We start from the raw sequence: 22,554 nt of genomic DNA, 5'->3' as shown, positions 1-22,554 counted from the left end.
CAGGCCAAGAGTGACAAGTAGTAGGCAACACACAAAACGTTGATCCGTTTCATTGTATCTCAATCAAACAAGGCACACCAAACAGCAAAGCGATATTCATCTGCATATCGCAGCCATAATTACGCAATCCATGCAATAATCACAGTAAATCAGAACCCTGGCAAGCCAGAATGAATAAGATGACCAATCAAAGACACAGGGGCAAACATCACCTGCTATGCTTGCTTCGCTTGCTATGCTTTGAGGCATTCATAGCTGATATCGTGTGGGCGAGTCCTGACAATGGAAACTGAACATGCTTTAATGTGCATGTTCATTGTTCAGTACCAAAGCAATAATTATGCAATCACCCAACGAAGTCGCAGAGGCGATATCGCTAAGGCTTTATCAGCACATCGCAATCCACGCAGCACAACCGGAATTCATTATGGGACGTTCACATTTTCAGGAGCAGTCAAAGCACAGCCGATAACAGTCACACATCAATGCCGTCATGTTCCCGATCTCACGCCGTCATATCACGCCGGCTTTACGACAGGGTGCCACTCCTCCTATCAAGGCGCCGATTTACAGCGCGGTGCACAGTTTACGGAGGTCGTAATGGCTATGTAGGTGCCATCAGGCTTGTCGGTGTGACATGCCACAACCGGTATCTTGGTCTTCCCAATGACACAAATTCAACAAAGCAAGCATAGCACAACGCACAACAAGTCACCCAAGCGAGTAGTGTTTAGGTTTGACGGATGGCGTCAAATCAGGAATCCGGTTGGATAAAACAACGTTGCAGCAAATACTGCCGGGGTGGCTTCCCAGGTAAAGTAAATAGATTGAAAGGGTTCCAGAAAATTGCATAACATTGACAAAAATTTCCAATAATTCAAGCCATATGATGGTAGGATTATCACGTCCCTACGCTACACGAAAGCACGGTGTGAAGCTCTAAACCAGCGATAGCACTCCCCACTCCCACATACAGTTCACACGATAACAGGTGTCACCACAAACACCTGCAGGCCGGCCAGGTCCCATTGAGCGTCCCCGTCATTCACTCTCACTCGGCTAGGAATAAAGGCTGAACCGGACTGAATACATCGCACCGCAGACCACACAAATGCCCTCGTCATCACACATCCCGGGCACGCGCACACACGCGCTGTCCTGCGCGGCCCACGCACCTGACGCCGTACCCGGAGTCACAGATACCGGGTGTCCACAGGTTAAAATGTCCAGTGTCGGCCCCAGATCGGGTGCACCGCGCTGTCAACACACATTCCGCCGCGGTGCATCGTGCCGGCGCACTACCGGCGCGAACTGGCGGCGTCAAACACCGTTTCTTCGTCCTCGTCGCTATGGAGCGGCGCTGTCTCGTCGTTGGTAGACAGAACGTTGTAACGCGCCGTCTTCCGATTCCGGCGCAGCCTACAGAAACACAGCGAATGAAATTCGCTAGTAAATTTATGCAAGAAATTAAAGACATTCCTGTGATGATACGCGTCCAAAAGTAAACAAAAATGGGTCACGCTGTTTACAGCTTTAGGTGACGTCAGCGTATTAACTGAGTGATGACGCACACAACTGCCCCTCGCCCCAGCAGGCGTCGGATTACAGTGAGATAATTGCCTGCGAGCACCTGTTTACTCCCACCACTCCGGTGCCAGCCGGATCCAAAGTCCACAGACCATATGCGGTTTATGCGTCCATTCACACACAAAAACAACCTTTCTAACTGCACCTTACTCTTATCACCGGCGATGTCCCTTCAATAGTAACCTCCCTAGCAAAGGCCCCGTAGGTAGCACCTTTGCCATCTCCCGCTACCCTCTACCCTCGAGTCCACCCCAGTCGCCGCCCCGACTGACCGGCACGTTCTGAAGGCGATGTAGACCACCACCAGGGCGCAGAGCACGCCGAACACGATGGAGCCGCGCATCAGCGCTCCGGGACTGATGTGCTTCATCATGCCGTCCGCCTGAGTGGCGTTCAGCAGCGGCGCCTCCGGCAGCACGCTGCTGACGCTGGCAGCTCCGGCAGCTCCGCCGGGTGCTGCTGGATGATGGGGGGGGGGGGGGGCACAGAGTCAGCCGAGGCACCATGTCACAGGGTGGGTTCACATATGGGATATACCTACGGCATCTTTGCACACTGCACAGTGCCTTCAATGTGGTTTTACGAAGCTTGAATACGTTTTCATATTTTTTTTTTAGTGTTTCTTTCTGTGGAAAAAAACTTTAACGCAACAAGACTGAAAGAGCTGTAGACATAGGTATATGTAGAGAATGAGATGTCAATTCAGCATCATATAGTATTTATATAGGCTGTCAATAGCTTTTTAAATTCAAAGAAAAGAAAGCAAGACATCACATACTATGTCGAGCAACATGGCAGGCATGTACAATTTAGCAGAAATGGTCAGCAATTCACTCACCGTCAGTGACAGCACTTGTTGCAGATTCCATAGTTGTTGAAATGTTTGGACTCATCGTCACATCCATCATTATCATGAAGTGTGGAATTCACTTGTAATGCTCAGATACAAATGAGGTCATTTGGTTTTACCTGCAAAAAAAAATACACATTTATAAGCCATCCCTATTCAAAGGACCGGGAATTTCGGCGGGACCGGGTTGGACGTGTCGGCGGCGGCGTCTCCTGCTTCGCTGACCGCGCCCTTTGTCCCGAGCGACGGGAGGCGTTGGAGCCGAGAGGAGCCGAGATGTTGGTGTTGTCGGTGCAGACGACTCCCCCGATGCTGCTCGCCGTCTGCTACTGCCCGCCGGACGATGCGGCTGCGCTAGCGGCGACCATGACTGGTCTCTTCGATCTAGTCGGCGCGGCTGCCGGCAGAGCTGTTGTCGCGGTGGGCGACTTCAACGTGCCGGACGTATCCTGGGCTGAGGACAGCGCGGGGGGAGGCGGCGGCGGGGCGGTGCCGATGCTGACGCGACGTTCGCGACGAGCCCTGGAGTTGTTGGATGGCTGTCACCTGGCCGGCCTGGTCCAACACGTCGGCCTACCGAGCCGGGGTGCCAACTACCTGGACCTGGCCCTCTCCAACGGACAGAACGTCTCGGCAACTGTGCGGGACGGGGTCTTCCCGTCGGACCACAAGGAAGTGATTTGTGAACTGAAGGCGGTTCGAGCGCCAGTGCCCGTGGTGTCCCGCAGCTCCGCGCTGAACTATAAGCGCGCGGACTGGGCAGGGCTGCGTGAGGCGCTGCGACTCGCCCCATGGAGCATGCTGGGCGGGCTGCCGGTCGACGACGCGGCAGACATCTTCTATGACCTGCTGACGGCCGCCGTGTCCGACTACGTTCCGCTGGTGCAGCTGGGACGCCGTCAGCCGCCCTGGTTCGACCGGGAGCTGCGCGCGGCTCTGCGGGAGAAGGAGGCGGCCCATCGGCGGATGAAGAAGGCGAGGACGGCCGACAACAATGAACTGTTCCGCGAGAAACGCCGGGGTTTTAAGCGTATAGCAAGTGAAAAATTTCATGCGTATCTCACTGGTCTGGTTGATGATCTGAATACCAACCCAAAACGATTCTGGTCATTCGCGAAATGTTTGAAAGGTCGAAACGGCGAAATGTCTCACCTCTATGATGGCGATACAAAAGTAACTGGGAGCCTAGACAAAGCCGAGCTTTTAAACCGCACGTTCGCGTCGAAGTTCAGCGACCCAAATGTGACTGAGCTCCCGCCAGCCCCGGCCTATCCGTTAGATCCGCTGCTGTCCTTTCATGTGGGCGAGGGCACAGTACAACAAATACTGTGCAACATCAGCCCGCACAAGGCATGCGGCCCTGATAATGTGAGTGCCCGGGTGATTAGAGAGTGCGCGGTGGAGCTGTCTGTGCCTATCACTATGATATGTAGACTGTCGCTGGAGCAGGGCGTTTTCCCACGTGTCTGGAAGCGTGCCAATATTGTACCCATACACAAAAAGGGTCCGAAAACATGCGCAAAAAACTACCGGTCCGTGTCCCTCCTACCTCTGTTCGGCAAAGTCTTGGAACGAGTAGTTTTTACCGAGCTTTTTCAACATGTGAAACCGGCCATTTCTGCTCAGCAGCATGGATTTATGCCCGGCCGGTCGTGTGCTACAAACCTATGTACCATGTTACACGCAGCCTGGACCAACATCTCTGCAGGATCTCAGACAGATGTCATTTACACAGACTACAGTTCGGCCTTTCAAAGTGTTAACCACAGTTTACTCCTTCACAAACTAAAATGTTCATACCAGATTTCAGATAAAGCTCTAGATTGGATTCGCTCATATCTGTCTGGGAGAGAGCAGAGAGTGGTGGTCCAGGGCAAGTGTTCCCAGTGGGTGGCTGTGAGATCTGGCACACCGGAGGGCGGATTGATCTCACCGCTGCTCTTCGCGTGCTTTGTGAACGATCTGCCTGGTGTTATCGAAACAGAAACGCTGATGTTCGCTGATGATGTGAAGGTGTACAGGAGAGTCGATAATGAGACAGATGTCAATTTCATCCAAGCCCAGCTGGACAGCCTGTGCGAGTGGTCAGATAAGTGGAAGCTGGAGCTGAATCCAAGCAAATGCAAAGTCCTGACCCTGACCCTAAGGCGTAAACCAGTGTTGGGAGTTTACACGATAGGAGGCGTATCGTTGGAGCGTGTTAAAGTTATGCGAGATCTGGGCGTTCTTCTGGACCAAAGGCTTACGTTTGGAGATCATGTTGAGCACACCGTACGCAAAGCTAACAGAGCGTTAGGTCTACTTATGCGGACATTTGCGACGGGAAAACGAGGACGCTCGCTTGACGTGTCGAAACACAGAGCCTTTTTATCAACGTACTACGCCAACGTCCGCTCAATACTGGAGTACTGCAGTGTAGTGTGGAGTGGAGCGGCGCGGACACACATGCAGCGGATTGAACGTGTGCAGGAGAAGTTTCTGGTTTGGCTCTGTGCCCGCTCCCATGTACGCGGGGTGTCGTTTGTTTACCGTGACCTCACTGAACACTTTAAGGTGAACACACTAGCTGCCCGACACGAGCAGCACGACATTATGTTTCTCCGAAACATTCATCGAAGCAAAATATGTTCGTCATTTCTTCTGGAAAAGTTTCCCATACACGTGCCGCCCCGGACACTGCGTACACAGTCACTGTTCGCTGTCTCGTTTGCAAGGGTAAACACTGTTCGCTCATGTTCATTCAACCGCATACCGAATGTGTGCAACGCATTCTTGGAGGCGAACAGGGATGTGGACGTCTGGGAGAGTAGCATGGCAGAGTTCAGGTCAAGAGTGAAACGGTATGTGAGTGAGAGACACAGATAGGTAGGTGTAACTGTTCGGCTGTTACTGGAAACAAATGTTTCTAGTCTGCTTTGTTTTTACTGTGCTCGTTTTTACTGTGCTTGTTTAGTGTGTATCAATGTTTTATTTGTTGACTTCATCTGTCATTGGGGTAACGCCCGTTGGTGATAAAAGAATAAATGAAATGAAATGAAATGAAAGTATGTCAGCCCACATTATCAGCGCTTTTCCAGACTTTTTTAGCTTAGGAATCTGCCAACATGTGAAATGATCCTTATCCCATGGGATTATGACTTATGCGTAGGTGTTGAATTTATGTGAAGGCTAGGTCAACTGTCAAGGTCACTGACCTTTGATGACTTCATTCAACTTTGTTTCTTCAGTCAAGTCTTACCCCTTTATAAGATAATAGCACCATTGATCAACTGACTGATAATATGATACATCTGGTAAAATCAACAGTTTTTTAAAAGCTATTTTTTACAAATATAGCACCCATTTGCCTGTCCTGTAGCTCAGTTAATAGAGCGTTGGACTCCACGCAGTAAGAAACCGGGTTCGAGTCGCTCTGGTGCTCGATATTTGAGACTCCTGACGGGAATTGTCTGAGGTTGGTGGGAGCAGTCGCAGCCAGTTGAAGTCAGTTGAGTGGAAAAGGTCGTGTCCGGCTTGGAAGGGCACGTTAACCCGCGCCCCACTGGGGGGAGGCTATTCCTGCCCCCTCCCGTTTTTCTGCAATAACTTCTAAACCGCTTGACGTATCGCCGCCAAACTTTCAGTACCTTCGGCTGCATCAATTTGACACCTTGTGTCAAAATTTGAACTTCGTATCTATCATAGGTCGGCCGGAAATGACGTCAGAGTGACGTCATGTTCGGCCGATTTCGACGCAAAACATTGAACCACGGGAATCGCTCCCAAGAGCTCAGTTTTTGAGCTAGATCCAATTTATTTGCATTAGAGGACTCCAAGCCCTGATCGGCGGCCGGCTAGTACTCTTGCCCGCGCTCACATACGTGCACGTTACCCCGGCAACGGGCTATTGACCAATGAGAAGCGAGAAAAGTGTTACGTCACTGCGATTTTTCATATACCTGTGCCCCCCGGACGTGACGTAGTGTGCTCGCGCGCGTGCAGGGTCTCTGCGATCGAAAAAGAGCGCTAGCAGCGCGCCACTCGACGCCGCAATTGTCAAAAGCGGCGTGTTAATATGCTTTATTATGAATGATGTGTGTAAAAGTGAGTTTTTATGTTGTTTATTTGGAGGAAATGGTTGGAATAAATTAAGTTATTTTTATTTCTGTTGGTTGGAGTTTTTATTCAAAAGATTTCGGTCTATACCGTTGATAATTACCGAAAATAACTTCGCTTCAATAAATTGCAGATATTTGGCAACTGAAGTGTTAGGTAAGCCTAAATGATATGTAAAAAGGTAAGAGACACCCTGATTATCATTTGAGAAACGAAAATATATGAATTTTCCTTATAAGACTCGCTCAATATGCTACCCCGCGGTTTATGCCCCGAGGGTGTCCGAGGGTTCCCGTTAGTTTGTCGCTGGCGCTCGGCTCGCGCGCGAGCTGACGTCACCGCCTGTGACGTCGGCTCGCGAAATACGTCATACCCTGCACACAAAATAGCCGGCTGCCGAACAGCGCTCAGAATGGACTGAGCTATCAAACTGCTATCTCGAATTTTCAAAATTATGAAAATTTAGAAAATTATATATATTAAAATTAAAAAAATGTATTTTTATCTTTTTTCAAAAACTTTTAGATTTTTCGAAAAAACTGGAATACATATGATAGAACACACATGTTTATGACTTACTCTAGCAAGTTTTAGCCAGATATCTTCCAAAATGGCCAAGTTATACGCATTATAGCAAAAATTTCACGATCTTCAATTTTTATGTACGAATTTGAGATCGCACACCAATATAAATAGCACCATCGTGTTCCTGAGCTCAAACTGCATCCGATAGACATGTTTTTGTTGAAAAATTTCAACTTTGAAATTTGACTCTTTTTGACCTGAAAGTGACCTGACCTCAGCATCAGCTATATTCAGATGCAAATGGCCTCAAATGACACAGGCGACACCAAATTCGAAATCTATGACCTAAATGAACCATAAAACTTGTGTCACGTGACCGACTTATGACATAAGATTTCCGTGACCTATGATGACCTGACCCTGACCTGCAAGTTTCGGTATATGTCAAGTTTAGGTCCTAACTACAATTGTGACGCTGTTGATACGAATATGAAACAGCAAAAATTTTAGGTTTTAGGTTAGGTTAGGTTGTAGGTTTGTAGGTTTTAGGTTGTAGGTAGGTAGGTTTGTAGGTTAGGTTAGGTTAGGGTAGGTTTGTAGGTTGTAGGTTGGTAGGTTATAGGTAAGTAGGTAAGGTTAGGTCAGGTTTGATTATGTTTTTTTTTCTTTTATTTGCGAGACATATGGGTATCATTTTTGGATTCAGGATGTCAAATAATGTTAAAATATGAAAAATTTATCAATGAAATCTTCTTAGGACTTAAACTTGACATTTACCCAAGTTTCGTACCCTCAGGGTACCTATCTAAAGCATCTGTTCACGAGTGTGTAAACCAAAAATCAGCCTGATCTGACTTGTAAGACGGCAGCCAGAGCCCAAAAAGTGAACAAGCCAAATAAATACCGATAATTTTTATTTTGACCTGACCTGTGACGTCATCGGTAACCTTGAGGTCAATGAAATTAGGTTTCGCTCGATAGTTTTTCCGGGGCTATCAGATCAGATGCCATTTGAATTTTGACGATCGGCACAGTAGTTTCGGAGCTAGGAGGAGGGGCTATGGATAGCCCCCCCCCCCCTAGTGCACAGTGGGGATTTTTCCGATCTAGCGCGTCTTAACCCGCGCCCTGGTGGGGTCTGTTTAGTGTTTATAACGCGACCTGGTGGGGGGGGGGGCTATTTGTTGCCCCCCCCCCCCTTCGTATCTCCGAAACTACTGGACATATCCGCAAAATTCAAACGGCGTTCGAAAGGCCTGTCAAATTTGTCGAAGGAAACCAAATTTCATTGACCTCGGGGTCACCGATGACGTCACAGGTCAGGTCATAGATGAAATGTTTCACCGTTCACGGGTCTTCTAGGGAATGCGCTATAACACCGAGGAAAACGCATTTTGTCGAGAATCAGCGATAGGGCGTCAGTTCCCTAGTGCATGTGCTGCTATTAGAGGTCACTGACAATACCAGGTCAGGTCACAGGTCAGGTCACCAAGGGTCACAGGTCAGGTCACATGAACCCAACTTTAGGTACCTACTAAGGTTGTGCGATGCATGTTTTATGGCCAATTTCTCATTTCCAACTAAATGGTGTTGGTTATAAGACTATCACGTACGGCTTAGGTCACCTTCTGGTGAAGGTCAGGTCAAGGTCAGGTCAAAAAAGGTCAAATTTTGAAGTTGATAGTTTTGCATAAAATGGGTATTGATTCAATGCAGCTCGTCACGGGGAGTCTAATGGTGGTCTTTGTTTTAAGCTACGGGATTTAGAATTGCTAAAAATTGAGTTTGAAAATTTGACGTCATCAATTTTGACAGTATTTCCGCTATAACTTCACTAAAAAAGAGGCATCAATCTCAAATTTGGTATGTGGATAGAAGGCGGTAAGGACTATTACATATATTCCGGTCTTTGCGAAATTCAAAAAACTTTTTGGATTTTTCGGCCATTATATTCAAAAAATCTATTTTTGATTTTTGGGGGTCAAAATCTAAAAATTTCAAAAATCCGAGATAGCAGTTTTGTAGCCCTGTCAATACTACAGCTTTTATGTCTTCATCATTTTTCTGTATTTGCAAAGCTATAGGCCTGACAGGTCTTCCCGCAAACCCTTTTTTGTTTTTTTTGGAAAAATTTTTGGTCGCAATGTGTAAAATTGATGTCCGGGAGGGTACATGAAAGTTTGGTGACGATCGGCGCAGCGGTTCTGGAGATACATAAAAAAGTCTGGAGGGGGCAAAAAAATAGCCCCCCACCAGGGCTTGGGTTAATTTAAAAAATGGGTTTTTGTTTATTTTTTTGTGTCAGTGTGGCTAATAAATGTCTGAATATTTCATATATGGCATTGTTTTATCTGTATGTCCATAGCAAGACTAGGAAAAATGCGCCCAAAGTTCACACTAATGCTTGATTACTCGATGGGCCCAGTACAAGTAAGGCCCGAAAGTATAGCTCAATTTCATTCTCCTGTCCTGTTGGTTTTATTCTTGCGAGGTCTTAAAGTTGCATATCTTCTGAAAGGCACCTGTATCAGGAATTATTGCACCAGATGGCAGCACTTATTTTAGAAAATCAGTGTTTATCTTTCCAAAATCGTGATTTCCTCGCTGAGGAGTGAAATTGGCTTCATCGTGGTCAAAAATAGCAGAATCGTTGCAATTTTTGGCACGTGTCACAAAAATAGCACGTGCAAAAAATGACGATTGACCAAACCTCCCCCGACTGCTATACAAATAAAGTGCCTCTCTAGTACCACTCACACTAAGGCAGGTACCTACCTTGACCTACCAAAAAAAGCCTCCAACCCTCCATTGGGCAAATATCAAAGTACCAAATCAAATCAAGTATTTGCAAATCAAAGTATGAAATCAAATGAAGTATTTCAATTTGCAAATTACAACGAAATCAAAATTGATACCGATCCCGATGAACGACATGAACCTGAACCGGACGCCGGTGAAAACAGGGCGCCGGAGGGCATATAAGTCACGTGACATTTGGAACTTCTCCCGCTCCAAGAGCCTTCTATATCCCAAACGTCACGTGTAAATTTCACGAACCTTGATCAAATCAGCCGCCTCAACCTATTTACTGTGTATCACAAATGACGGTATATCACTATATCAATATATGGCCTTGGGTATATCAATATGGATTATGGACGGTTTGGTATAAGACTATTATAGAGTTCAGTGGTATAGACAGTATCATGAACTCATTGATATACCCAAGGCCATGAACTGCTCGACTCCGAAGGTGTAGAGTAGTTCTCCTGCATGCTCTGACCTATTCGATAAAAAATTTGATATTAGCCTTTAAGGTTTTTTGTTTGATTCATCATTGAAATTCAACTATTTTTCACTGCTAGGGTATAGCTAAAAAGTTGGCATTAGGGACCTAAACAGTCTTGAGATGCTAATTTTTATAAAAATAATCATGTATCACGTGACCTTAGAGTGGGCCCAATTCCTCAGTCCTTGGACAATCTTTTCTTGGCGCGACTGTTACAAACGTTTCTTACTGACAGATAATGACTTAAAAATGACGTAATCAGACAAAATGGCGCAGGTATATATTTTTATAAAAAAAAGATCATATTTTAGGTTTATTCTAATGCCTACATTGTAATTTTTATAAAACCAAAAAAAATTACAATTTTAACTAAGAAAACTGCCAGAAATATATAATTTTCCTTCAAACAACAGAAGTAATTGGGTAATGACTTATGATGTCATAGATATGATATTCATAAAAAAGATCACACAGATACGAATTTCGCAGCAATGCGTATCACTGCGTTGTTTTTTTTTTTTTTTTTTTTTTTTTTTAGCAAGCTCATCAACTGCTAAACATTAGGCGCACTGAAGTTACTCTAAATCCTCCTATGATTCCATTTTGGCTCCTCAAAGACCTATCCATTGAATTTCTTTTTGATTATAAGAAGACCAGTATACCTCCGGTGGAAGCTCAAATGCTCTTCCAGGAGTATGTAGAGCTCAACTGCGACTCTGCTTTTTTCTTCACAGATGGCTCATGTCACGAAAATCAGATAGGTTCAGCAGCCGTCGGCCCTGGGCTTAGGTTTGGGACCCGGCTTCAAGAATTTACGACAGTCTTTAGTGCCGAAGTTCACGCAATCGAAAAAGTTATGGAGCACATCAAGGCAGAAAAGATTGATCGGGCAACCATCTGTACTGATTCGAAATCCGCTCTTCAAGCACTGGAAAGGACCGATAATGTTACCCACCACGGTATCTACAATATTCTCAGGATCACATCAGATCTCAATGAGGGCCAGCATGTGACCCTTCTTTGGGTTCCAGGTCATTACGGTATTGCAGGAAATGAACGTGCGGATGTCCTCGCAAAGGAGGCTGCAATGCGACCTGATCCAGTTGTGGAACCTATGGCCCAAGGGGACGCTATTCATATGATAAAAATCAAATTCGCCGAGTACCTTCAACGCAAATGGGACCAACATCATGCTGCACATATGTATGCGATCAAACGAGAACTTAGAACATGGGTCACATGTAACCAACCAGACAGGATACGCGAGGTGACCCTGGCCAGATTGAGGTGTGGTCATACTCGCCTCACCCATGGCCACCTTTTTGATAGGACGGGCCCTCCGATTTGCCACACCTGCGACACACGCATCTCCGTAGAGCACATTTTGATCGCATGCACGGCATTGCATCACGAACGAAGACACATCACTAACTATCTTGCGGTACAACACCTTAAAAACGACCTCCCGACGCTTCTCGGGGACGACACAACATTGACAAACCTGGTACTTGATTTCGTCCTAACATCACCCTACTCAGAGCTACTTTAACGGCCTTGACTGTTAGCAGGCGCCCGTTTCGCTACCACCAGGCTGACTTGTGATACGGGATGGGTCGGGTTTTTCGCTGGTGCCGAAACACAGAGCTTCGGTGGCAGACGGGTTTTCTCCTGCCGCTGGAGCAGGCTTAGAGGCTCAGCGGCCCAGCGAGCTACACCAGCGGACCCCGGCCGCTGAACAGCGGCGGCGGCCGGGTTGAACGACCACAGACAACCGTCGGCCGCCAACTGCAGCAGCGACAGATTCCCCATCCTCCAAACCATTCCTTTCATCGTGACGCTTAAACATTCACAAACCCCATCCCTCCCAGCGACATATCCCCCACTCTTCAAACCATTCCTGTCATCAAACTCTCGTAACCTTACCATTCACAAACTTCCTCCTTCCCTCCCTTCACAAACATCAATTTACCGGTAAGTTTCACTGTCATTTATGTGTCTTAACGTAAATTCATGGGTTTTTTCCCATATTCATGGCATAGTACATGGATATGGGTTTTCCCATGTTGTCTTGCTGTAAAAGTGGCCACCGGTCTTAGTTAGGACGGCCGGTTTGTTTTGCGCGGCGTAGTTAGGTCGCCGCCCTCCTCGCGAGGCCGGTAACGTAAGTTAGGGCCACTAAAAAAAAAAAAAAAAAAAAAAAAAAAGCGTTGTTTTTGTTTCTGTTGCTGGGGCACTGCAAGATTAATTAGCACTGCATTATGCTTTAGGCAAGGCTTTAGGGCCCTGCACTGCATCAACAAATTTGAAGTGGATTGTTTCAATTTCTTCTTGCACGAGTAAGTGCTACCAGGTGAAGTGTTGAGTGTTAACTAGGTAACTGCTTATTTCTATTGATTTACTGCATGTTTGTGACAGTTGATGAGTGTCATCTTGTGGGGCAACAAACAAGTGTGAGAGTGAGCCCACCACGTGTGGAAGTACAGGGGGTCCTTCCAGCTGATTGTGCATGGCAGTTGGCACGCTTTAAGCCAGCCAGACTGGAAAACATTGTACACTACAGCGGATGCCCGTGATACCCTCTTGCGCCCAAATTTGGCGCAAGCGATTTTGTTCTGAAATTTCTGCATATGTGCAGAAAATTGGGTGCCTATTTGTACCAAAGTCAAAAACTAAGCCACTTTTTATAAAGCACATGTACTCATCTACTGACGGGCCATGAAACAAGGCTGGAGCCGGAAGATCGGGGTCTACAAATATTGGCGGAGCAGTGTGCTGTCTCCTGCCACACACCATGTTGTGTTATGTGACATGTGTTGTCGCCCACCATTATATGGCGGGAGCCAGCAAGGACCGGGCAGCAGAGCAGCACGTGCTCTGGCACATCAGCCTCTTCTCGGCACACTGTGCAGAGCGCCGCGGGGCACCGCTTGTCTGGGTACTACTGGCATGCCATGGAGTAGAGACAGCCGATTCGGTGCACATACTGGAGCGAGCGGTTTGTTTGTTAATTAGGGCTTTAAGGCGCGCCGACTACTAGGGTCATTTTGTGCCCCTAACGTCGTACTAATAAAACAAGTGTGTCAAAAGAAAGAACCTTCTAGATACAAAGGCTAGATGGCGGGCCAGGACTGTGGCCAGAACTGTGGCCCGCCGTCATCTGGTGCACCGAAACGGCGTTCTCTCGGTCCTCTCCGGACTCCGGAGATAGGCCCCCTAGATACTCCTCGGTGGCGTGCTACCGAGGAGTGGCTTGAATAGTGACTCGGACCAGTTGTCGCGCCATTGATGAGAGGCTGCACAATGAACCGCCCTGATCAGCGAGCGGTAGTTCAGGGCGGCCGCTTGTTTTGCCAGGTCGTCTGCGCTCTCATCCCCCTCGATGCCGCATTGGGCAGAAACCCACTGCAGTATCGGCGATGTTCAACAAGGTCTTCCACACCTATCTCGACGCCGAGGGTTGAGGCCTCACCTGGGCGGCCGCTCCTCCGCTGAGTACATAGACTCGGGGCGGCTCGCCAGTTCGGGCACGCAACGACCGGAGCGGAGACTTCTCGTCCCGAAACCTCTCCAGAGCCGCAGGCAGGGCGAATCTTCTGCTAGATTGACCAGCATGCCGACTAAATTCGGTGACCACGGCCCTGTTTCACCGGCAGTGTTCCATTTTTCAGACTTTTTGGTGGCAAATCACACCTAATGGGGAAAATACTTTCATCCCTAAAATATGAATGACCAACTTTACTTCATCTCTGAAAAATGTTTCATGTATTCTCAACAGCCAGTTTACATGTCACTTGACAGTTGATGCACCTTCATCCTTTTGTTTCACACCATGTCAAGATCCTGACATGAAATCCTGGTTTATCAGTTGGCATAAAAAATTGGCATTACACCATTTTGCAAAAATACTCCAGTTATTTACTTCCCTCTTTCTCATCCTAGGATTTTTTTCTTCATCGGCACACCCAACCAAAATCCAATTTTAGAACACTGTTCACCGGTGATAGCAGCACGCTGCTATTACACGTGTCAAATTGGGTTTCCATGGAGACGTCAACAAGCCTATTCCTCCAACACTACCAGAAGTGTGACGTCAGCTCGCGAAATGGAATAGCAGCGCGCTGCTATCACCGGTGAAACAGGGCCCGTCTTTCGCCAAAAAATTCCGCGGCCGCCCTGCGCCGAAAAATTCGGGCCGCCGCCATGCGTTGAATTTGGCGCATGCGAAGTTACGCCGGACGTGCGCTGAAGTTTTCGGCGCAATCCCGCCACTACGCCGGACATATTCGGCTTAACGTGTACCTATTTTTTCCAGTCTGGCTAACCAGTCCTCGGCGCCTGGTTGTGCGCTCAGTTTGAGCCAAGCTGGCCCAGCTGTTCTTAATCCATGCCCTACTGGAGTGCTGGGGGTGTTTGAACACCCCACCCCCACCCCTGCAGTTTTTTCATGAATATCTTTATACTGGGCATTGGGCAGTTATTATACATACATACTCACACACTGAAATTTCTGTTATTCTACAAAACACTTGTCTCGCTCGCTCATCTGGCATAAATGGCATTCCCTATATTAACATTGTTCATACACCTATACCTACCTCGTGGCTTATGCCAGTTTCTCACTTCAATTGGCTCTCGTAGTCTTGGTCTTTTTCCCAGAGAGAAAATTATGGATAGACTGAAAATGGCTGGATTTTACACCAACCAAGTGCAACACTAAAGGTAAATATCAGGTCTACAGAATCGGAGTCAGAGTCAGTCGGACTCGACAGTTCTGTGGCCTGGGGTCAGAGTTGGCACTGTATGGCCCAGCTTCATGCTGGATTTCTGTTTGCTGGAAAATGTCAGATTTGTTTACATACTTTAAGAACCGTGTTTTATAAGCTTATGGCCATATTTCTCTTCTTGAAAAGTGTTTTGAGCATAAAAGCAGACATCTCAGTTGGAGCCGATTTTTGGGAACCGGAGTTGTCGGGGTCGCTGAAAATTCATTGACTCTGCTGCCCTGCTGAGTGCTGAATACGTATTTGTATGCTTCACATTCTTATTTTCGTAGAAAAAGATAATAGAACACCCTGGATCCGTTTGGAACCAGTAAGGGGCCTCTTTTTTACATTTCTGGTCAGCAATCGGACGTTTGAGAAACGGTGATGTCCCGGGTACCTGTCGGTCCGTCACTGACTGGCTCGGCTCCGACCGCTGCTGAATAGTTCACCGACGCCAGACGCTCACTCGAAGCCTTGGGCTCGATGGGTGTGGCTGATGTCTCTGCCGAAAAGTGGCCGACCACCCTGGGTTCAATTGGTGGCGTTGCTCGGTCGAATGTGGCAGCGACCAAAAGTGCATATGCGCCTGATCTTCGAAGCATTCAACAAAGGAAGCTTTTACTGCAGAGCCCGTTGCCAGTTGTCATTTCTCGGACAATGCATGAACTGACGCTTGTTTCTTAGAATTTGCGGACTCTTGACATCATATATGTGACGTACGTACTCTGCTCGTTCGGCGGTCTGCTGTCCTCTGTGGGTCGATTTTCTTTTTAAAGTTTTCTGTGGACTGCACTTCATGATCTTTTTGTGCGGAACAGCTTCCGCTTTTCCGCTCCATGTGTTCCCCCGGTAAAATGAGCGTGACGGGCTGGAAGGCCGGACTCACGCGGAGGCGACGTTTCCATTTAGCAGCCCTGGGGCGGTGGCGGCGATGAAATGGGCTGGGATGTTCGGACGGGGCGACCGGCTGGCGCCGTAGGCTGTAGAGCAGGGACGGAGAAGAGGGGGGGGGAGAGGGAAAAACGGACAGTGGAAAATACGGCGCTATCTTGTCAAGGTTCGCTCCGTCTAAAAAGTCGAATTCATGCCTCCTTACGGCCTGATGGGACATCGTGAATCGTATGTCATTAATAGGAAAGTATGTACATAATTGGGCCTCTGGTAAGTTCAGCGACCTACCTCATTTTGTTGATTGTAAAGCTGATTGGCATGTTGATAGAGCGAAAATACACCATCCCACTGACGTGTTAGCGACAGACCAGTGCGGATCCTGGTACAGTCGGGTTCGCGGGGAGGGGGCGGTTAGGAGGGGCGCCTAACTGCGCAATCTCCGCCGGGCTGGGGCCCATTTCCTCCTAATGGTGCGCCACAGTCTGTATTGAGTATGTACTGCCGCCGACTGCCTCTCTGGCCCCAGTAGAGTGCCCCCGGCCGCTGCGCTGCCCCAGTGGAGTGCCTCCGGTGGTCTCTGTGTCGTGCCCCACGGCGTGTCGTGCCCCACAGCCGCTGGTCACGGCAACACGGCGTGGTGGCCCGCTGTGATATACCGCGTGCTACTGCACACACCTTCATACGTGGTCCGTCCGAGACCAGTGGTGTCTGCTGTATGCTACTGTGTGCTACCGCGCACAGTCGTTCCCATGAGTCCGTCCAGGTCTGCGGTGATTGCTGCGTGTTGCCTTCGCAGCCCCCCCCCCCCCATACACACACATAGCCCCAGTCGGGTCGGTGTGCGGGGTGCTCAGCTAGTATACTACCTCGGTGTCTGGTGTGACATGCCGGCTGGTGACCAGCTCCCAGAGGCCGATCGATGACCGGCGGGTCACCAGGCGCCGCCCCCGCCCGTCGCCACTCGGTGCGCTGCCAGCGAGAGCTAATGCCACAGACAGGCTGCGGCCCATAGCCGGACGGCTCTCGGTTCCCACTCCCTCACACCATGGCTCTGTAAGATTGTCTGCCACAGCGGGCCATCAGCGAGGGAATGTCGTGTTTAAATATTGCCTTTTAGGTCCTTTGGACTCTGTGGAACAATCTTTCTTGGATGCCGTTTGGCTCTCGGTGACAGTTCTATTCCTGTACAAGTGCACACTGTCCACATGTTTCACGCTCCTAGGCTGTCTTGGTGATACATTAGTGACGTCGCTCAGCTCTTCTTCTAAAGATAAGCGGATTTCTAGAACTACCCCCGGCTTCCATTCACACCTGTCAGTTTCAGCGGACTGAACGCTGACAGTGGGTAGTCCAGCTCCGCCTCCGACCAGTTCGGAGCAGTGTGATCGCAATTCGGTGACCAATCGCATACCCCTCAGTCAGTAGGCTGTTCCATGACGTGGCAGGTTTGGGGCGATGAAGCCATGACGAGCGGTGGCCAGAGTTCAGCATAAACACGGCTTTTTCGAGTGCGCAGTCTCCGCCGTGCCGCCCGCCAGTCTGTGCGTCTGTGGAGGGTCGGGTGTCATCAGACGGAGAGTGGCCGCGTGCGCCGCGCTGCAGCCCCTGTTTATACCGCGGTGATGACGACGGTGACGCGCTCGATGACGCGGTTGTTATTGTGATTGTTGACGCTGTTGGTGGCGGTGCCGGTAGTCCCCGATTTCGTACACTGAGACTGGGGTAATGGGGTGGTGAGGAATTAAAAGCGTTGTGATCGTTGGGTCGATATGTCCTGATTCTTTGGTCCAGTATTTTTTTTTTTTTTAACAAACTGGTGTGAAGTTATCCCTCAGGCAAGTCAGTATCCTACATATTTGTATCGGAATACAAGTGTCTGGGCAAACATATTGCGGTGTTTTCAGTTTTATCGGCTGTAACTCCTTTTTGGTGCAACCAGAAACGATTGGCACGTTTGCTCATTTTCAAATCAGCTTAACTCGGTATGACTCCTGCTAACCAATGTGCATTTTGCAGTTCACCTAACACAACACTTAATTCACCTCATTCTAGACGTCAGCCCTCCTAACCCACCGGTGTCTTTTCAGACGTAGCGATGCGCGGCGGCGGCGGCGGCGGCTGGGCCGTGCTGGTCGTGCTGGCGGGCGTGGCGGCCGTGACCGCCGTGGAGTACACCAACCAATTCGCCGTGGTGGTGGCCGGCGGTCGGGAGCGCGCCGCACGAGCCGCCGCCAAACACGGCTGCTCCCTGGTCGACTCGGTACGAAACGGACGGGACGGGGGAACTCTAGATAGGTAATGTATTAGTTAAATCAGTGGATTAAGTCTGCGCGGAAATGGTAATGATTACGACTGTGTATACTGTATACTTAACCAAACACAATGACCCCTGTGCTCGCCTCACGCGGCCTCTCTGTGGAGTTCGTTGTGCTCCTGGATTTCCAGTCGGACTGGCATTCCGAGAAATATGATACGGCGGTGATCTGGAGAGTTTCGACTCTGCCTTTTCTGCCGCTCTGCAGCCCCGCTCAAGTATTTTCTCCCGTCACTCGAGCCATTTGGCCTCTGGGAGCAACTTTCCTAGGCCAGCTGTGGCGCTGGCAGCTTAGTACGGAATCATACCTTGTTAGGCTGCTTGAAAACAGTGTTTTTAGTGTTTAGTGCGATTGCAATATCTTTGTTTTGTTCTTACTAAGCACGGTGTCATTTTGATGACCGACGATCGCAGCAAATCGTTACACTCTATATGGTTTGTAATGCAAGTTGCGTTACAACTGATTTATTGATTAGAGTCGCTACCTGCTGACATGCGGGCATTTTCCTCGTGGGGCTCACTTCGAGAACCGCTAGCTGCATACAAATGCCAGTTGCAAAGGACCCCGTCATTACACCTTACTTGCGTGACTTTTGCGATTGCCAATACCATAAAATTTCATCGCTGGCTTACTTGCAAGGCAATACTCTGGCATGAATATTATTAGCACGGGACGTTGTTCGACAAAGGCTGCTCGTGTCTGTCCGTCTAGCGCAGACTCTGCAGCGTGTTACCGTTTCAGTCAACTTCAGCCTAACCTTCAGCCCTAGTCATGGTCAACTTAGTGATCCTTCAATCAACTACGCCGGAGTCGTGGTACTCCCTAGCCGTGACCTTGACCGTGTTGTGACTTCCCCTCTCTTCCTGCCCTCTATTTCTCAGATCGGCGACCTGACGGACCACTACCTGTTTGAGTGTCACACGGTGCACAAACGCTCCACACAGCACTCCCAGCACCACACCGACCGGCTCCGGGAGACAGACGAGGTGAGGAGAGCCGGGGGAGAGGGGCTCCGGTGCGGTGCAGGGAGAGGTGAGGAGCTCGGGGAGAGGGGCTCCGGTGTGGTGCTGGGAGGCTGCGGTGAGAAGTCTGAGGGAGGCGTGGTAAGTCTGGAGTGAGTCTCGGTCGGAGGCCGAGGGAGGGGGCAGAATATAGCGGTTTATGGTTGAATTAAATAGGGCTAGACACAAAACTGGCAGTGATGTGAGTGCGAGTATAGTTATACACACAGTCTTTCTTCCGTTGCTCTTCTGCAACATGTATCGCCATGGATTGCTTCGTCTTTGGTCAAAGTTGCGTGTTGCGTTTTGTGGTTGAATGGCGACTAATTGCTGTTCTAACGTAGAACGTTAGCAGCCGCTGCTTTCCACACTAGGCCGTTTGCATTGCAGCTGACTCTTTTGCCGTCATCTGAGCGCGTTTTATTGCCGGCTTTGTTTGCTTGCGGTATGTCGCGTGGTATGCTATATCAGAGCCGCTGAAATGATCGTACAATATGCAATATCCCCGTTGGTGGTAGATCGCACTGGCAGCGACCCTCACTTTCTTCTACGTGCTCAGATACTATGGGCGGACCAGCAATACTACAAAACGCGCCGGAAGCGGGACGGCGCCGGTGACGGCGGTGGGCTGACTGAGGAGCTGCTGAACGAGATCTCAGACTCGGGGCCCTCGGCGGCCGGGCCGCTGCGGCGCGCCACCCTGAAGGAGGATCCTCCGCCGGCCAATCAGGAGCCGCCGCCTCAGACGGAGTTCCGGCGCAGCACGGCGGCCGACTACTGGCCCGACCCGCTGTTCAAGGAGCAGTGGTACCTGGTTAGTGCAGCTGGGGTGGTGTTCCAAACACTGCTGTGGTCTTGTGTTACTAATGCTTTGCAGTTCTAATCGTTATCCTGATTGCACATCTATGCTTTTGATGGACATATTTTTTTATATCTTGCCAGCAATCATTGAGCATCTCTTCTTCATCTTCTAATTGTATCTATCTTCTATCTGACCGCTCTATTTCTCCTCCGACCGCGCTGCATCTCCTCCTGACCGCTTCATTTCCCCTGACCGAGGTGTGTCTGCTCTGTGCCGTTAGAACGGCGGCGCCCGGGACGGCAGCGACATGAACGTGCTGCCCGCCTGGCAGCAGGGCTACCGCGGCCAGGGCGTGGTCGTCTCCATCCTGGACGACGGCATCCAGCCCAACCACCCGGACCTGGCCGCAAACTACGTGAGTCGCCGCGGCTGCAGACCGCTCTGAGCAACGAATACGGTCTAGCGTTACTTATATGGCAGCTTTCTCATCACATGATGCCTTAACTGGGAGCAATCGTACGTTTGCAGTGCACTTTTTTACGTTTTTACTGAAGCTGCATTGATTTCAGCTGCAATCACAAACTTGGACCGCGAGTTCACTGTGAGTTCAGTCCCAAGGGAAACGATGCAAAAACTGCTCTTTACTCCCGGCGTCGAGGGTGGAATGTCGATGTGACTAGCTTCTACAACCACTACTAAGCAGCAGTCCCTCCAACCGCCCTCTGGCCGCCAGCGACAGGCAGCCAGACGTGTAGAGCTCACAGAGATGTCAGAGTTTCGGGTGGTGTGGTTTACAGGCCACAGAGCTGTAATTGCCATAAATTCGTCAGAATGTTCTGAATAGGATGTAGTTGTGATTAGATGTCCTCATCCTGTGTATTTATGCTGTGAGGGGTGATTTAACTCGGCTGTTAATTTGATTGAAGTATCAGACTAGCCTGCCCTTGGCGACCTACTGTGATTGTGCAGGGTTTTACTGCGGTGCGGGGAGGGGGTACAGCCGACAACGAAATCCAATCAGCTGGGCAATACTGGGTCACGGGGGTGGCTTACCGACTGCCCCGGGTACCGCGGTCTGTGGGACGGGACAGGGTCGTATGGGTCGGTAGGGGGTCGTTTGGAGGTATGTACAGAACATTATAGGAGGAGGTGGACCGGGACCCCACTGCGCACAACTAAATGCGTAGTTTTGCATTTATCATAATATTTCCTAGTTTGACCATATGCCTGTAGGAACGCTGTTCAGTGACATATGGAATCGATCAATGTCTAGTAAACCTCACCCGCAGATTGCTCGTTCTCGACTTTGCGTCAACAACACACAGACCGCTCTCCAACCGCAGACATGGTTTCCGATTTCATCATATGTGCCACATGCTGCGCTTCCTCACTGACCGCACAGTGGTCGCTCGGCCGCCTGGCTGACCTCTCCCCCCCCCCCCCCACAGGACGGCAGGGCGTCCCTCGACATCAACGACGACGACGACGACCCGACACCGCGCGACGATGGCTTCAACCGGCACGGCACGCGCTGCGCCGGCGAAGTGGCCGCCATCGCCGGCAACCAGTACTGCGGCGTCGGAGTGGCACCCAACGCCAGCATCGGAGGTTAGAGACGCGGCTGCGTCAGTGGGGGGGGGGGGGGGCTGATAGACGTTACGGGCGTGACTTGGGTGGAGAGTAGGGTGTATCGTCGAATTTTGATTTTTTTTAATCGTCTTCACTACTAAATTTTATTGGTCCCTGGCATGTTTGAAGCCGTAGGATACCAATCAAAAAAATCTGGGACGAAAACCTAGCCTGCTGCGAGCGGTTGAACGGAAGCCTGTCGGGACGGCGCCAGGCGTTGAAGTCTCCCCGTTAGTTACGCGCACACTAGCACCACGCGGCGGCTGGCGCCGTGCCGCCGCGTTCCCGGTCAGCCGTGTTTTAGCGTTCACTGACGGGTCGAGGTGATTATTCTAAGCTTTCCTAAGAAGCTTTCTGCCCCGCAGCTCATTATTGAGCAAGAATATCGCACAAACTGCATAGAACATTGACATGCAGGTTGTCGGCACATATGGAGAAGGGGATGTTTTGGTTAATGTCTCCTTTCATAGGAAGAGATTGTGGAAGAACAACACATTTCTCTTGGAAATAACTCATCCTCCTTCTTCCTACGTGCCTGCTTTAGTAATCGAAGTACCCCTATTGACTCTACGTTCTTGATTCGGCTGTGGATTTTATGCATGGAATTCCGCTATATTATATTTTCTCGCTCAATGTCCCCTGAGCTATATTGAGGCGTCACGGGACAGCAATGCTCAGCATACAACCGCAGAGAAAAAGTCAATGTGGCCATGCGTTTTGTATGCCAAAATGTGTGAGCCTTGGTGTGTACCAGCAGCCGTTGTCACCATTGTAATTTTCTCGACTTTATCTTTATAAGGATGCAAT

The 22,554-nt window shown here is 49.4% G+C and overlaps 2 protein-coding genes across 21 annotated transcripts in view; one reads left to right on the top strand and one right to left on the bottom strand.

Moving 5' to 3' along the window:
* Positions 1 to 39: 39 nt before the first annotated feature.
* On the bottom strand, positions 40 to 14,288 carry LOC122369074. 18 transcript variants are annotated; one of them, XM_043343473.1, is made up of 5 exons: positions 10,282 to 10,327; positions 10,115 to 10,145; positions 2,426 to 2,556; positions 1,860 to 2,043; positions 40 to 1,419 (listed from the first exon to the last, which is right to left on the bottom strand). In XM_043343473.1, exons 3-5 carry the CDS (start codon positions 2,499 to 2,501, stop codon positions 1,299 to 1,301), a joined length of 381 nt encoding a protein of 126 aa, XP_043199408.1. In that variant the 5' UTR covers positions 2,502 to 2,556; positions 10,115 to 10,145; positions 10,282 to 10,327; the 3' UTR covers positions 40 to 1,298. The 18 variants fall into 18 exon arrangements, with proteins under 18 accessions (XP_043199408.1, XP_043199396.1, XP_043199404.1 ...); XM_043343461.1 differs by lacking the exons at positions 10,115 to 10,145; positions 10,282 to 10,327 and adding an exon at positions 14,270 to 14,288 and having other exon boundaries at positions 1,860 to 2,046; XM_043343469.1 differs by lacking the exon at positions 10,115 to 10,145 and having other exon boundaries at positions 1,860 to 2,046; positions 10,282 to 10,344.
* Positions 12,476 to 22,554, top strand: part of LOC122369072 (furin-like protease 2) — an 84,960-nt gene continuing 74,881 nt past the window's right edge. For 2 of the 3 annotated variants that reach the window (XR_006254348.1, XM_043343456.1), the window contains exons 1-6: positions 12,476 to 12,682; positions 18,088 to 18,260; positions 19,197 to 19,301; positions 19,876 to 20,130; positions 20,399 to 20,533; positions 21,567 to 21,726. Coding sequence is in view for 2 of the 3 variants with exons in the window: in XM_043343456.1 (XP_043199391.1) it covers positions 18,096 to 18,260; positions 19,197 to 19,301; positions 19,876 to 20,130; positions 20,399 to 20,533; positions 21,567 to 21,726 (820 nt within the window). In the remaining variant the exon portion in view is untranslated. Of the gene's footprint in view, positions 12,697 to 18,087; positions 18,261 to 19,196; positions 19,302 to 19,875; positions 20,131 to 20,398; positions 20,534 to 21,566; positions 21,727 to 22,554 lie in introns of all 3 variants that reach the window. The other variant, XM_043343457.1, reaches the window with a different exon arrangement.

The sequence above is a fragment of the Amphibalanus amphitrite genome, unplaced genomic scaffold (assembly GCF_019059575.1).
Source record: "Amphibalanus amphitrite isolate SeventyFive unplaced genomic scaffold, NRLGWU_Aamphi_draft 001004F_arrow, whole genome shotgun sequence".
NCBI lineage: Eukaryota > Metazoa > Arthropoda > Thecostraca > Balanomorpha > Balanidae > Amphibalanus > Amphibalanus amphitrite.
Note: the sequence above shows the minus strand (reverse complement) of the source record. Positions and strands in the feature narration are given on the sequence as shown.

Coding starts and splice junctions, on each gene's coding strand:
- LOC122369074 (XM_043343461.1), bottom strand. CDS start 2,501: ATGATAATGATGGATGTGACGATGAGTCCAAACATTTCAACAACTATG. Junction 2,047..2,425: donor AACAAGTGCTGTCACTGACG/GTGAGTGAATTG, acceptor CCCATCATCCAG/CAGCACCCGGCGGAGCTGCC. Junction 1,420..1,859: donor ATCGCCTTCAGAACGTGCCG/GTCAGTCGGGGC, acceptor GTGTTTCTGTAG/GCTGCGCCGGAATCGGAAGA.